This window comes from Gobius niger (genome assembly GCF_951799975.1).
Source record: "Gobius niger genome assembly, chromosome: 1".
Classification (NCBI taxonomy): domain Eukaryota; kingdom Metazoa; phylum Chordata; class Actinopteri; order Gobiiformes; family Gobiidae; genus Gobius; species Gobius niger.
In genome coordinates, this window is record NC_136852.1 from 5971777 (window position 1) to 5988711 (window position 16935).

The 16935-nt window shown below is 40.7% G+C and overlaps 1 protein-coding gene and 1 long non-coding RNA gene across 5 annotated transcripts in view; both read left to right on the plus strand.

The window, feature by feature from the left end:
- The window catches only part of LOC306975623 (rho guanine nucleotide exchange factor TIAM1-like), a 132460-nt gene extending 123265 nt beyond the window's left edge, over positions 1 to 9195 (plus strand). For 3 of the 4 annotated variants that reach the window (XM_079573232.1, XM_079573234.1, XM_079573233.1), the window contains exons 19-26: positions 1078 to 1186; positions 3257 to 3630; positions 5020 to 5128; positions 5214 to 5272; positions 5379 to 5484; positions 6490 to 6577; positions 6752 to 6924; positions 8479 to 9195. In XM_079573232.1, the coding sequence (XP_079429358.1) occupies positions 1078 to 1186; positions 3257 to 3630; positions 5020 to 5128; positions 5214 to 5272; positions 5379 to 5484; positions 6490 to 6577; positions 6752 to 6924; positions 8479 to 8963 (1503 nt within the window). In that variant the 3' untranslated portion in view covers positions 8964 to 9195. The remainder of the gene's footprint in view (positions 1 to 1077; positions 1187 to 3256; positions 3631 to 5019; positions 5129 to 5213; positions 5273 to 5378; positions 5485 to 6489; positions 6578 to 6751; positions 6925 to 8478) is intronic. The other variant, XM_079573235.1, reaches the window with a different exon arrangement.
- Positions 1 to 13788, plus strand: part of LOC306977227 — a 172115-nt gene extending 158327 nt beyond the window's left edge. The window contains exon 3 of the long non-coding RNA XR_013793817.1: positions 13745 to 13788. This is a non-coding gene — a long non-coding RNA (uncharacterized lncRNA). The remainder of the gene's footprint in view (positions 1 to 13744) is intronic.
- The last annotated feature ends 3147 nt before the right edge of the window (positions 13789 to 16935 follow it).

Sequence of the window (16935 nt, forward strand, 5' to 3'; positions counted from 1 at the left end):
TAATTTGATTTGACTTATTATTTTTGTGTCTTGCACATAAGTAAGTGTCCTCATGGGTTTGCAAGACACATCTCAAAACAGAATTCAAATGCTGCCAAAGTAAAATCACAGAAACTGTACAATCAATCACAACAGAACAACATCCACATCACACAGGAGGATATAAATTAATTCCTTTTCTATCCATAACCTGATACTAACACCTGCTTCTAAAAAACTTTCTAATTTAAAATTCAAAGCTAAAGCCAAAACCTCTTGCATGTTTGTTCAACAAAAACAACTGGTGAAACTACTGTAATATCCATAGGCTGTGATAAATATTGATATATATTATATAAAAATATAATAATACAAAAAGACTGTATCGGATCGTATCGGTATCGGCCAGATGAAGTGTCAAAATATCGGATCGGGAGCTCAAAAAAAGCGGATTGTTGCGTCCCTATTAGAAACCCCAGATCAGATCATTTAGTTAAACCAGGTGGTCAGGCAGGTTATTAGAAAGGACCGTAAAGCTTCTGCCATATTTGGAAAGATTTCACTTTTTCTGTGGGATATTGCAGTCTGGATTAGAATTCCAATTCATGTTTCAAGATTAAGAATTTATCACAGTGCACATCCAAAACTGCTGGGTCTAGGCTACAAGGTTTGCAGCGTTTATTATCTATTCTGTTGTTTGCAATGAACAGAAGTAACTGCTGGCTTTGCAATATCGAACATTAAAATTGCAATTTTGATAATATTGGTATATTGTATATCTTCTTAAGCCATTCTTAATGCCAGCCTTCTTGACATTTGCTGCTTTCCATACCTTTATCATAACCTTTTCCACACTTGACATTTGAAATCACAGAGCGTATAATGGCTATGTGTTGCACCGGTGCGACGGCGAAGAATAATCGTCCGGCATTATGTAATAAATGTAATGGTCTTATGCAACATGTTTTTGTTTAGATTCTACAGAAAAAAGAACTGACCTGTTGATGACAAAGCCCTACGCTGATGATAATTGACCATATATTTAACCACAATTTGTTTAAACCCATGAACCTGCATTAACTCGTCTTGTCCTCACAGAAAATCCTGTTCTCGCTGGGCGGCTCGTTCCTGTACTACGCCGACCGCTTTAAGATCTACAGTGCCTTCTGCGCCAGCCACACCAAAGTCCCCAAGGTCCTGGCGAAGGGTGAGCGCTTTCATCTGGCTTTGATTTCCTTCCAGGGCTCAAAGCAAAAGGATGTGGATTTATCTGGGAAGCATGAATGTACAGCTTTGATGGGTCGACCGGGGAGACGTCCACATGACCTTTGTGTGTTAAACATTAGTGGAAGCGAAAGTTTTCAGGTTTTAGCCACCCTGTAGGCAGAGAAACTTTCACATGTCACAGTTTTTACATCAACTTGTATGAGAAATTGTAATTGCCATTTTCTCAATATGGATTTTTGTCACATTGTTGAAACGATATCTCCACAACATTTGCCCCGACACACAACAACTTTCCTGTCTTTCACTTACAAAAACATTTAGAAAGTTTTCAGATATCCAATTTCTATCAGCATTTATTGACTTTTGAAGCCCCCCAAAAACACACTAGTAACAAGCTTATTTTAAATCTAAGTAAGATATCCAAAATCCCAATCTTCATAATTAATTCATATTCATATATACAAGTACATAATTTGCAGATAATACTGACCATTTTGACACACAAAACACCATATTTTTAATGTGAAGACATTAAAGGGACTAGATGCAAGTTGGCCATTTTATACTCACTACTGCCGCCTCAGGTCATACGCGTAACTGCAGCTTCTATATTAAAGGAATAGGCCACCGTTTTTACATACTGAGATATGTTCTTACCTTAGCTTTGACGGGTTCTTTAGGACCTGTCTGATCTTCCCCCGTGCCTTCAGTCCCGTAAACACAGCACAGACGGCGTTAGCATTTAGCCTCTCCCTCTCTCCACTATAGCTCCAAAACAGGTCAAGATAGAAGCTACCAAGCTCTTCCACGTTTTCCCTATTGAAATATGGTTACGTGAAGTGTTCCACTACAAAGTATAATTACACAGAACTAAACAATGTGGATTTTCTAAGCGGATAAAAGGGGGGACTATATTGTAAGATTACTGCGCGGATTTCCAACTACTCCTGGTATTATTACCCCTTACAATATAGTTCCCCCTTTTATCCGCTTAGAAAATCCACATTGTTTAAGGTAAGAACATATCTCAGTATGTAGAAACGATGGCCTATTCTTTTAAGCTCATGCATGACGGCACTTCGGACCCTTTTTGAGTGACAGTGCAGGATTTTAGAGGCAGTTGTGGTGGTCTGAGCTCATTCTACACATTAGGACATGGACATTGGAACATGTAGGGGGAGGACAATACATAATTTTAACATTTTTAAACTCTGTATAGTTCCAAAAATAAATTCATGAAAACTTGCAATACATTCATATTTCTGTCAGTATAAGTGAAATATAGAATTCTAATTGCAATATACACTACTGGTCCAAAGGTTGAGGTCACTTAAAATGCCATTAATTTTGATTAAAATAAGGAGGATAACATTAAATTAATCAGAAACACAGTCTAGACATTGTTGTAAATGCCTATTCTAGCTGGAAACAGGTGATTTTTAATGGAATACCTACATAGATGTTCAGAGGTGCATCACTCCAGTGTCTCGTGGTACATTGTGTTAGCTAGTCGTGTTAGCTAGGGTCATTGATGATTAGAAAACCCTCGGGAAATTATGCTCGCACTGCTGAAAACTGTTGTGTTGAGCTATAGAACTGGCCCGGGTGACCCCACACTTTTGACCGGTAGTGTAAACATTTGAAAAAGATAGATAATGGATTAATAAACAACGCTCAAAAATCAATCATCGCCTTGGTCCTGGTTTAGATTTGGTCTCACTTTGACATCACATTTGTTTCTTTTGTTTTGCTAGTCATAGATGGATAATTAACAGTACAGTGAGGCGGATAACTCTAAAGCTTAATAATGAATGGATATCCCACAGTGAGCATAAAATACAATGAGACACAACTTGACTGACTAAAAATAAGTATTGCCTTAGAAAAATGTGGGGGAAATGCAAATAAATATGCTGACAGATATTGAGCCCAAAAGCCCAAGTCGATATCGTAATTATCGTAGGAACTTTTAGGCTCGGGACTGAGAATGTAAAGATCATGCATTAGAAAAGCATGTGACGGGTTGTAATCGAGGGTTTCTGTCGTGCAGCCAAATCCGACCCGGATTTCAAGGCGTTCCTGGACGAGCGTAACCCGAAGCAGCAGCACTCGTCCACCCTGGAGTCCTACCTGATCAAGCCCATCCAGAGGGTGCTCAAGTACCCGCTGCTGCTGCGCGAGCTCTACTCTCTGACCGACCCCGACAGCGAGGAGCACTACCACCTCGACGGTACGATACGAGGACTAAAAAACCTAACGTGGACGCTTCTGAACTCTAACCATGCGGCTCAATCTGTCTCTGCAGTCGCCATGAAAGCCATGAACAAAGTCGCGAGTCACATCAATGAAATGCAGAAGATCCACGAGGAGTTCGGGGCCGTGTTTGACCAGCTCATCACGGAGCAGATCGGAGAAAAGAAAGAGGTCAGTGTTTGTTAACTTTACTGAAACTTCTACCCCGGGACCACATTGTTATTCTACACCAAGGAGGACAGTATGAAACCCTGTCTTATCCGATGGGCATGATTTATAAGAAGATTAAACTATAGATTTGGGGCCAGACACTCCTGCTTTTGAATACAAAGGACTGGCTGGCTCACCAAACGTTAACAAATAAAAACAAAAAATCTGAGGGTAAAGTGTAAGAAGACAAACTTTACTTTATTTAACCTCTTGACCCCCACCTGAACTGACCACATTTTCTCTAGTTTGGCCTTTCCCAAATCTAAAAGCTTCTTGATAAAAAAAAGAAGTGTCAAAAAATGATAAAAACGCAATGAAAAAGTGACCAAAAACATGACAATAAAGCGACAAAAAATAGGGGAAAATGCAACATAACAGAGGCTAGTTTGGATTTTTTTTTTAAACACTCTCCTTTTTGATTGACTCCTCTCTCCTCCTCTTTGGGCGAACATTAACGTTATGTGAAGAGGCAAATGCCTAAATATCTCTGTTTCAAGTCAATTTTCAAGGACAACAGTGTTGACACGTTTTGAAACACCGCGTGTTGCTGCAGATCGATCTTCATTATCACGTGTGCTTTTAGACAGCCTGGTTCTCGGATTGAAGACTTTAACAGGATGCTTCTCAGTCGTCCTTGGACCGATTTTAACCATTTAAAAACTCAAATCTCACCTGTTTCCATGGGAAGCCGCTCTGCTTTGTCAAACGCGCGGAGAAAAAAAAGAAATAAAAGAAACGCAATAATATATAAAATGTCCAGATCGTGGCTTTTCACAAGATTTTGATCGTCATTTATTTCACTTCTGTTAATAAAAATGCAACAACAAAAAAATCCGTTTCCGTTTTCACTCAATGTGTTAAGTGACATAAATGTGATGCACAGAAAAGTGACAAAAAAGCATCAAAAGAGCGACAAAAAATTGTTGAAAACGCAGCAAAAAAGGGACAATAGAAGCTATGAAAACGTGAAACAACAGTGAGACCAAAACACAACAATAAATTGACATAAATGTGACAAAAAAGTGGCCAAAAAGCAATGAAAATGCAACAATGAAGTGACAAAAAAAGCAACAAAAATGTGACAAACGCAATAAAAAAAAGAAACAGAAAAGCAATGAAAACGTGAATGGAACAACGTGAGGAAAAAGATCCGTTTAGATCGTTTTTGTAGTTTTCAAATGAGCCGTTACCCTGGTCTATAGGCTATAAAATCTCCAGTCAAGAAGCTTTAGATTTGGGTAAAGCCGAACTGGAGGAAATGCGCTCGGTCAAGGTGGGGGTTTAGAGGTTAAATGAAGTCGCTTAAGACGTGTATTTATATGAACTGGACATTAATATATCGTTCTTTAGGTTGCTGACCTGTCCATGGGGGATCTGCTGCTTCACACCACCGTCACCTGGCTCAACCCTCCCCCCTCTCTGGGAAAGTGGAAGAAGGAACCGCAGATGGCGACATTTGGTACATAACAATTCTCAACGCAATGTAAATAACAAGTCTGAATGTTTTGCTACGGTTTAACTTGATTTGAAATGTTTTTCCACAGTGTTCAAAACAGCAGTGGTGTTCATCTGTAAGGACGGCTCCAAACAGAAAAAGAAAATGGTACGTCGGCTCACGCAGCTCGTATCACGTTTTTTGCCACATTCAGGGTACGGTAAACCTGTAATAATACTGTACATTGACTTGTTTTGTTTTTGTGTGACTTCAGGGCGGCACGCACAGAGTGTCCATGTCGTCTGAGGACAAAGACCCTTTCCGTTATCGCCACATGATTCCCACCAATGCCCTGCAAGTGCGCGCCGTGGCCAACGCAGGTGTGTGAAGCTTTTGGTCAACGCAATCCATGATATCCGTGACAACCATGTCGTGACCTTTGATTTATAAATACTGTGTGTTGCCATGGTTTCACAAACCAATGGGACAATTTCATAATCTAATAATTACCATTCATAAACTCAAAAGGATTCATATTGTTATTGCTCAAATCATAAATATGTTCAGACTTCTTTCTATTTATTCCGATTAATTCATGACGTGTGGTTTAATACGATTAAAGCAGTACTAAGAAACTTGTTAACCTTAATAAATCCTTTCCGTAGTCTCTCTGGGGGGTAATATAAGTGTTAATGGGATGATTTGGGGTCTTTCATCTCCCCCTGGTATCTCTGTCCAGAAAACCATGCTTGCAACTTGACTGTCACCGGGTTGGAAGCCCCAATACACACTAATGGAATCACGAAGAAGAAGCTAGCAGGCTAACGGGCAAAGCTAACTGCGGGCTAGCGCCACTTAAACAGTATTTACAGCCAAGTTTGAGTGAAAAAAAGTATCTCCATTGTGTAATTGGATGAACAATATCCCTCTGTCCCTTTGTCTTTTCTGTCAGCGTAGTGTTTACTCTCAGAGACAATTAATACCTGAAAAAACGCAACATGCTACGACACCTGCAGTAGCGCTTATGGCTTCTAGGGACATGAGTTAATTAGTACTGCTTTAAGAAGTTGAATCACACTTTACTTCAGTGGCACAGACACTTTTTCAGTTTCCTTTTTCCTGCAGACATTGCTGAGGGACAAACACCGCGTAAAGCCTAAAACAATGTTCCTGTTTATTCACCCATCATTCTCCAGGGAGAGGGCTGTTTACCTGGCCTGTCAATCACAGACCCATAGCCCCCCCCATAAGTAAATTCTTTATAAAGAGTTTATAGATTTAAAGTGTTATGAAAAGTCTAATGAAAAAGTTTACATATACAATAATAGCTGGATCTTTATGTCTCCCTGATGAGCAATATTCACTAAAACAACGCTGTTTTCCAGATGGCGAAGGCTCCGCTGTGTGTGAAATCGTCCACAATAAGTCTGAGTCGGAGGGCCGTCCCGAGAGGGTCTTTCAGCTCTGTTGTAGGTAAGGACCCGGATTTCGTCACAATACAGAAACGGTTTATTCCTGCTGCCCACTGTTAAACAATTGTAGTTCCTTTTAAACCTCAGAGAGTGCATCCTACACACATTACCCTACAATAACTATCATTTGCCATGTCACGCAGGCCTGTTTATCCATTTCTCTGTCTGCCCCCAGTTCCCCGGAGAGCAGGAAAGACTTCGTGAAGACGGTGCACTCCATCCTGCGAGAGAAGCACCGGAGGCAGCTGCTGAAGACCGAGAGCCTGCCCCTGAGCCAGCAGTACGTGCCCTTCGGAGGGAAGCGCCTGTGCGCCCTGAAGGGAGCGCGGCCCGTCATAAATAGAGCAGGTAAATGCAGCGCTCCCTCCTGTCCCCTTCGCCCTGCAGCGCCCACTGGCCTCATTCGCTCTGCGCTTCTCCTGACTTACCTGAACACGCACGGCTACATTCAGTCCTTAAAGGTTCAAACCTGATCTCCAATTGCCCTCATGTCATAACAGTCTCGTGTGCACTGTTTTCAAAAGCTGAAAGCCATTGTTAGGATGTCCAAAAGTATTGCAGAATGAATGAATGAAGTGTTTTAGGAAGGTTTATCTGGCTACCTGGCACTTAATCATTACCTCTAATTAGAACTAGGCCTAATTAACGGCTCATTTCTTTAGCACAACCTGAAAATGTCAAAATGATAAGCAGAGCTGGGGTTTCATACAGTATTTCCAAAATAAGGGGCTCCTAAACTTCTGAGGCTGACAACCCTCAAAATAACAATCAGAACGACAAAGCAGAACATGTAAAATGTACTTTAATATATATTTATTACCGTATTTTCCGGACTATAAGTCGCACTTTTTTTCATAGTTTGGCCGGGGGGTACTCCGGAGCAAGTAAAATGCGTTTTTTTGTTTTGTTTTTTGTTTTTCTCAAATATATAATTGCACATGCCACTAGAGGGCACTGCAGGCTAATTGAGCAGCAGTAAGAAAGTTTAAACCATATTGAAGAAAAATTCAGTGTTTTTTTTCCCCGCTGCTCTAAAAGAAAATTCAGCATTTTTTTTTTTTTTTGCTGCTTCAAAGTCAACCCATTGGTTTACATGGAACAGTTAGCATTGGACATTAAGCCGTGTTTTTTTCTGAAAACAAAATTGAATGATTCCAATCTCCACTGTATAGTTACATGTGTCCGTCATTGAGTTTGAAGCAGGAAAAAAAATACACTGACTTTTTTTTCAATATGGTTGGTGAAAAACAGATGCAAAAAATCTGTTACATAAATTCAGAGTACAAAAAACACTTTGATAATAAAAACACAAATTAACCATAGTTCTTTGTAATTGTAAAGCACATGCAGAGAATAGGACTTCTGTTCCAAAAGGTGGCAAAGCATGTTCTCAAAGCATGTTCTCCCCGTGTCTGCGTAGGTTTCCTCTACTCATGTTTCCCCTACCACAAAAAATATGTACAACAGGTTCCCCCCTGGGCCCAGGACTCCCCTGGAAGTGAGATTCCTAATCTCAGTGGGACTTTCCTGGTTAAATAAAGGATAAATAAAATGCTGCTTAAATCCCTTGTACAAAAAAAACGAGTTAATGTGAGAAGCAGAACAATTTTACAAAATATGTACACAATATGGGGAAGCATAGGGAGGGATGAGGAGAGTTCAGCCTCCTGACAGTCAATATTTTTGTTCTATTAATTCACAAAAATATCTTTTCTCTGAGCCTTGAGACCCCCCGGGGCATTGTCAATTCTAAACCAGGTAATACAAAATGGTATATTTCATGCGAGGAAAGATGACGGATGAAAATAAGTATATATGTAAATTAAAGAGCTTTATTGGTCATTAGTGCAGAGAAGTACCAGCCTCTTTATAGAAGTGCCAGTAACTTTATTCTGCCCACAGTGTCTGCGCCCACCCGGACGCTGGGCCGGAGGAAGCTGGTGCGAAACCGCTTCACCATCGACACGGACATTGTTTTCGACAGCGACCCGGACCTCGCCCTGCCGCCGGACTCCTCCCCCTCCCCCGCCGACGACACGCCCCCCGACCGCCTGCAGCGCGGCAACAGCGACCCCCAGCAGCAGCACAAGTCGGACACGGACCGCTGGGTGGAGGAGCAGTTCGACCTGGACGAGTACGAGGACCGCGAGGAGATGAAGGAGACGGACATTTTGAGCGACGAGGACGAGGAGTTCTGCCGGAAGCTGAGACACGCCTCCATCGACGGCCCGATGTCCGCCATGTCTTTGGAGAGCGAGGAAACGGAAAGCGAGGATCTCATGTCCCCGATGGAGGACTTGAAGCAGATTAGCGTCGGCGCGGACGAGGGGCAGCAGGCGGACGATGACGTGTGGGTGAGGAGGGAGTCCCCAGACTGTGAAACGTAGAGCTGTTGTGGAGAGGGCTGCACGATGCGAGGGGGAACAGGCTGCAAAATGTGATCACTGTCTGAAAAATCTCTATAGGATTAGTGCGATACTGTACTAAACCATTACAGTACAGTAGATCCCATTCAATTGATAGATAGCAGTTTGTAATGTAAAAAAAAACTTGAAAATATTAACTTAGGACCAAATCAAAACTGAAATTGAACTAAAATAGGAAAATCAACACTAAAATGGAGGTAATTTAAAGGAACAGGCCACTGTTTTTACACACTGAGATATGTTCTTACCTGAGCTTAGACGAGTTCATGTGTACCTGTCTGGTCTTCAACTGCGCTCTCAGTCACGTAAACAGAGCACAGATGGCGCTAGCATTTAGCCTCTCCTCTCCACTATAGCCCCAACAAGGTCAAGATAGAAGCTAAATTAAACAATGTGGATTTTCTAAGCTGATAAAAAGGGGAACTATATTGTAAGGCGTAATAATACCAGGAGTAGTTTGGCGTCCGCACAGTAAAGTGAAGATATTACTCCTGGTATTATTACGCCTTACAATATAGTTCCCCCTTTTATCAGCTTAGAAAATCTACATTTTTGTAGTGTAATACTTCACGTAACTATATTTAAATAAGGAAAACATGGAAGAGCTTGGTAGCTTTTATCTTGACCTCGTTTGGAGCTATAGAGGAGAGGCTAAATGCTAACGCCGTGTGTTGTGTTTACGTGACTGAGGGCAGACTTGAAGACCAGACAGGTACACATGAACTCGTCTAAGCTCAGGTAAGAACATATCTCAGTATGTAAAAACGGTGGCCTATTCCTTTAAGAAAATCAAGAGTTAAATTTAACTTTTTACATGGAGGTCATGATTTTGATTCTGTGCAGCCCTACCTGTGGACGACATAATATAAAATAAGCTCCACTATAAACCCATCCTCACCACCAGTGCATGGGCATTGACATACAGCTAGTAGAACTATATTTAACCTTATGCTAAGTGCTTTGTGTACAGGTTGGAGACGACGGCAGTAAAGGGGAGTGGACTTGGTTAGCAGCAGCTAGCTAAAGACGCTTTTCGCAAAATGTCGCCGTTTTTAAAAGGTCGGTGTGGCTCAAGTTTTCTCAGGTTGTGTCAAAGCTACGGTGTCACGGCAAAGCTGCAAAAACATGCTCGGTCAGTGTTACTATAATGTGAATTTTCTGTCTGCGGCTAAAAAGCGCACAGCGATGTAAATGCTATTGCTAACGATGCTCAGCTTTTCCACAGATATGTTGCTTAATCTTTCATGAACGCTGCATATCTTGTGAGGTCAACGCTATTAGCATAAAATATAAGCCATGTTAGCTTGAATTTTTCACAAGGGCGAGGTACCTTTTTGGATTTATTTTGGGACCAATACAAGCACCGGCAGAGGTGGGAGACTCGAGTCACATGACTTAAGTTGCCATATTCGGGACTTGAGACTGAACTCGACCAATGATCCGGACTTGACTTGAGATCAGTAACTTGCAATGGCTTGGCTTCGAGTTTAACAGATGAAAGAACAGGATTCATTGTGAAAAACCAGCGCATTTATGTTTACGTATGCTAATTAGCCACATGCTCTTTCGGTGTCCCGACTAGGGATGGGACGATAAACAATAATATCGTTAATTGCGCAAAAAATTTGGCAATTAATAGATTATTGTGATTATCGTACTAGAAGATAATCGCTAACCAGTGCCGGTAACTTTACGTTTCCATGGAGATGTGACTAAAGTATTTAAGATTTCAGTGGGTTAGTTCCTCATTCTTCTCCATTCTTTGATTACCCACTGCAGAAATAGCATGTGTTGAGCTGCTCATTAGCTGCATGTTTTTGTACTGATGTACAGTATAGTCCAAAATGTTTCCTTTAAAGGTACACTGCGTAACATTTTGGACTATACGGTTGCCAGCAAAACAAAACATGCTCCTGTGACCAGCTCGACACAGAAAGTGCTATTACTGCAGTGTGTAAAAAAATAATGGATTTGGATGAGAACCTGACCTGTTTAAATCGCAAATTCTACTGCCTGTCGTCACATCTCCATGGAGATGAGCTGGAGACGTACCCACTCCCGGTAAAGTTTACAGTCATATCTTAGGAGGGGTGAGCTTCATAAATGTTTGATTGTACATTTATGATGTATTTTTCAATGATGAAAACATCTGTCATAAAATAAATGCTTGTATTTCAATTTTATTTATTGGGTAAAATTCTACGTGGTGTGGCTTTAAATAAGTACTTTATGTCTCACTCAATATGACATTTACAGCATGACCAATTGAGTTGCAATTGAGACTTGCATTTAGTGACTTACTCCCACCTCTGAGCACCGGCACCTTTTTTTGTACCTATGCTACATTACTCATGATCTAGAACCATAAAACGGAAAGTTGAAAGCCATTCATTCGATAAAAGACATGTGTTTTTCTAATTTATTTTTGTGGTACTACTAAAATACTTTCTTGAGTGCTGCCTAAGGACATTTCAGGCATCGAAACTTGGTACATAAGGAAAAAAACTAGAAGTTCCCAGTCCGAAATATCTCGTTAGCACATTGTATTAAGCAGCTGTTAGCCGTAGCCTAGCATCTTTGGACCATTAGCATTAGCAAAATGAGGCTACATATGTTATGCTGAAGTACATTTCCGTTAAAGACTATCCTATAGCCCTACTTTGGCTTCACATTGCTCTGTACAAACGTCAACATTCCTAGCTTTACCGTTCGCCCTGCAAGTTTTCAAAATTAGCGCTAGCCTAGCATACCGTGTCGTCTCACCCCCATGCTAGCAGCGCTTTTTCAGTCCACTCCTTTTTACTTTCGGTGTCGGCGCCACAAACGGGAGCAATATATCAATTCCTTTGCCTGAAAAGACTTTTAAAAAAAATAAAAAATAGTAGTGGAACAATCACAGAGAAATCCGTCGCTTCGATTGGCATGGTTTGCACATATTTAGGCAGCGTTGTACAGTCCTGCCTGCTGTTACCAAATTTCAACATATTTTGTCAACATTTTATTTCGTGTCTGTGTTACTCGGATATATTATAGTCAAGGGCTGTAAAAAGAAAAAATCGCGAATAATTGTTTTTTAATTGTAAATTCTAACACTATTTTGGGTCACTTCCCTGTTATGTAAATGGATTTTATGTTTTTAAAAATATATTGTTCCTTTTGTTAAATAGCTGAATCATGTCATAGCCATTGCGGACCATGGGGTTTCGATATGTTTTATTCTTAATCCTGTTTTACTTGAATTGGCTGTTTCGACTTCTGTTTACTGTGAAATAAATTGTTTTTCAGCATATTGTGACACTCTTTAACACGTGCGCATTCAACATTATAGAGAATTTGCACATTAGCTATACTGTGTCTTAATAATGTTCACTGGAAATCAACTTTTTTTTTTATTTATTCATACTGTATGTGTAATTAATTTGTTTGCCTTTAGTTTGTTTTGGTCTATGGAATTTGCTTAAGCAATCAAGGGATATTTTGACTTGCCTGAAAGAGCGAAAGAACTTGTAAACAGCTTCTCGTGCTACTAAATCTGCATTTTTATGACTGTGTACATAGAAGATGTATTGATATCATAATAAATACAGTGGTTTTCTTATGTATCCTTTGGAGCAGTTGTCTTTATTAAGAATTGGCAGCATCATTATCACCACTTTTTTAACGATGCTTGGTTTTCGATGCGATACCTGAACGATACTATTTCCGATACCTATACGAAAATATTTGTCATCTAGAACCAGAAAAGATATTTACAAAATAGTTTTCATCCCCAATGTAGAGAAATGTGTGAAAAGGGGGGAATAATTTGGGAGAAACTGGGAGAAATTGTGGCAAAAATAAGGAAAACTTGGGGACAAACTGGGGGGGAAAATGGGTGCAAATAGGAAAAATGTGTTTTTTTTTTTAAAGTTTATTTTAATGAGCAAAAATGAAGGGGTAAAATTGGGAGAACAAGAAAAAATGGGGCAAAAATAAAGGGGGGGGAGTAAAAACATGTACAATGCAGAATATGCCATATTAGATCATTTTTAAAGTGTGATTTCAGCATAAATTCTTATACAAGTCCATTTTTAACACGTACCTTTGTTGATGTTGACAACCTTTGCAATTAAAGTTGGAAAAATAGGAGTTGATCATGTGATTGATAAACACCAAGCACCACAACAGTGTTTCCTTAACTTTGTGAAATGAGTGAAACAGCGCCCCCAATTTGACGATGGTGGCCAAAAAGTGTACTGCATTCATATTTACCATTGAGAATGAATGGGAGAGAGTTGGTATTAACTATACATGGCGCAAAAGTGGGTCTTGGGGAATTGTTCCGGTGGGCCAAATTTGGGCACCCCTGGTGTAGAATGGGCTCAGACCTATTCACAACTGCCTCTAAAATCCTGCAAACTCACGCAAAAAGGTGTGAGTCACGCACGATCTTAATATAGAACCTGCAGTTTTGCGCAAGACCTGAGGTGGCAGTAGTTAGTATAAAATGACCAACTTGCATCTAGTCCCTTTAAAGGGCAAAACTATACAGTATACACAAATGAATAATAAAAGGAAAAATGAAAGCCGAATGAAAATATAGAAAGATCAAAAGTCAACATTGGCAGTGCAAAGTTTACAGTCAAAGTGCAGGTGTTTGATAAAGTGATATTGATGCAGACATGATTGTATTTGAATGATTAAATATATTTTAACAACTTTTTGAGTGACAGCAGGATTTTAGAGGCAGTTTTGGTGAACAGGTCTGAGCTCATTCTACACATTAGGACATGGCTGGAACATGTAGTGGGAGGAAAATACTTCATTTTAACATTTTTAAACTCAGTATAGTCCCTTTAAGTTTCGATGAATAGCCATGCCGTAGCTCCCCTCTTGTGTTCGGGACCTGGCACTCATCTTGAAACGTGCCACACGACGACGGATACGAGAAAGTGCGAGCGACAGACTGTGTCCACGGCGGAGAGAAATGCGGGAAAGTTTAGCAGACGAGCCATTGCATAACATGGCATTCCTCGAAACCAAACTACATTTTACAGCATCAAGTTTACAACGTAGGTTTTAAAAAAGAACACCTTACTCCCCTTCATTTTAGAGCAGGTGTATGTCCTTTTTACTCAATTACATTTCAATCATGACCATCTAAAACCTGCATCTGTCAAATACTTTTTCTCTTTAAGTACATTTTGCTTGACGGAGCTGAATGAATGATGGTCAGTTTTGTACAGTGTGTGTGAATGGCCTGGTACAAAGGCTGGTTGGCACAGAGCGCACGGCAGCGGGAGTGAACCTGTGATCCTCCAGTGAGTGGGAGTGTAGTGTGTACTGTGTGTACTGGGTGTACTGTGTGTACTGTGTGTGTGCCATCTGTGCCACCAGAGATCACCACACTGTGCCTGTCTGTGTGCACCTCTCACTGTAACTGTCACACCAACTTTCTGCGACGTCCAAACTCGGCTTCGTTGCATAATCGGTGTTTAGAATTGTACAAAGGAAAATGGAAATACATGAATGGATCATCACTGCGCCGACTATGACTGTTCTGTTATTGTTCGGTGTTACATTAAAGAGGTTAAAAGTCACATTCACTGGTTAGAAAAAGGTGAGACACTGCAGGTGAAAAGGGAAACTTTGTCCTCCAATAGAAAACGACACAAGTGGTCGTTTGTCTTATCCCTGATTTACGACCATATAAGACGTCTACTAAAACAGCGCCCCCAATTCTGATATGTGAAAATAATGCCCCAGAAAAAAAAAAAACATAATTCTTCTGATAAGACACAAGAAAATTAATACAGGTTTAGATTAATTGCGCTTTGATTCATTTCTTTTTTTTTGTATTCAGTTTTCCGCTTGCAGATTTACTCAGTAAAAAGAGAACTATACACTCAAGAGTAAAGATACTTCAATATAATATCACTACTCATCTCAAGTAACAGAAAAAATACAAATAAATGGATCCCAGGAAGAATAATTATTGCTGCGGTAAATACATGAATAAATAAATTGCTTTTTCTTTCCATCATTAGACTCTAAACCATATACACCTTTCACTATATTTTATTATAAATCACAGGCGTCAGAAGAAATTCTCTACAGCAGTTTATTTCAGATTGTTTATAATATAATGGTGATAATTATTAAGGCAAACTACTGGATATGACATTATGACGTAGCTGACCCTTCAGCCAATCAGAGGCGCAGGCTCACCTGCCCAAACGCCCTCGAGCTGATTCACGTGTTTTCATTTGATGGAGCGAGTTTCCGTCAAATCTTGTTCAAAAACCCGCGAGCTAAACACAGCTGTGATGTTTTATATTTTTATCCTTAAATGACGAAACTGCGGAGAAATGAACAACATCAGTTTGATCTGGACATTTGGCTGCACGTTCTCCAGAGGAACTCTGACAGAGACGCAGGACTTAGTGGAGAACAGCAGCGGAGTCGAGGCCCGACGGGTTGTCGAGAGGAGAGGAGTTTACCCGCATCATGTGCACTGGAACCCGGGGCGGATCCGAGGCTCGAGTCACCGAACAACCGGAAGTACGGGAGACACGGAGTCTGAGACACGAGGACGTTTGAGGACAGAGATGGAAGTGACAGGAGAGATATGGAGTTGGCAGTGACGCACATGGAGGAGAAGAAGGACTCACGAAGACATCAATGGTAAGTTGTGCTTTGGTGTCGCTGTTGTGAGTAAAATGGCGATGACCTAGCCTACACATTTAATATAATATAATGAGAGTGGTGAATGATAGCTGCTGCTGCGGTTGGAGGTGTGATGCGTAATGGCGCAGTGCGCGCTTGGAGAGCCTTTGGCACCGCTGGATGTTCAGTTCCTCCACAGGTGTGGCAGGGCTGAAGACCTGGGACTGCTATTTGCCCTCACATATATTGCAATTGGGGCTAATTTCGCAAGTTTGTGATTCATTTCTTTGCGTTTGACTTTTGTCAAAGTTGGTCAGAAACATTACTAAAATGTGAGGTGTGGGCATGGATCTATGTGTAGCTCTGGTCTTCTTCTACTGTTTGCGTGTGGTGAACATGGTGGCGCATCTAGAGGAGCTTATTGGTAATGCATCGTAGCCGGACCGGCAAAACGGGATCACTTAGAGCAGCTTTAAATGCTCTGGGGGTCTGGCTCTCTAGACAAGTTCAAGGCTCAATGTGGCCCCTGCATCAAACCGTTTTCCCACATCTGCATATTGGTGCTACTTATGGCGCTAGTGAATTTTTAAGATTTTACTCAACATCTGCACCTCTGACATAACTTTTTGCATTCCCCCGCTCTAAAAGAGGTTACCAAAGGAGAGTGGAGAGTGTACTGACTTTCTCTATCATCTGTTGGTTCGGGGCCATGACTGAGGCACAAAAGAACTCCCTCAGGAAAATATGTACAGTTGCAAACAAAATCCTGGGTGTTCCTATGAAGGGTCTGCAGGACATTTATTTTACTCGAGCTCGGAATAAAGCAGACATAATAATATCGGACTCAAAACATCCTCTGTTTAGTGAGTTTGAGCTGCTCCCCTCAGGTCGAAGGTACAGGTGTCCCGCCCTGTCTAAAAACAGGACCAGGCAGTCATTTGTGCCACAAGCCATTTTACAATTAAACAAACCAACAATTCGAAGTAACCAACAGTGATTTTTTCTTTTTTTTCTTTTTTCTTTTTTTATTCTGGTCTGTCAGAGAAGGTTTTTAAGGAATGTAGATAACGATTTTAACAATTTAAACTGAGGTTGACTGGCCGTGGTTTGTTCTTTGTATGTTGTCGATGTTTGGATTTGTCTGCTGTGGTCATTGTTGTATTTGTGTACTCACTGCAAATGAATTTCCCCCACGGGGACAATACATTTTCTACTACTATTTTCTACTACAAAGCTTTATTTCCATCATTTAATTTCAGCTATTTGTTAAATGTACCGTCTACAGATA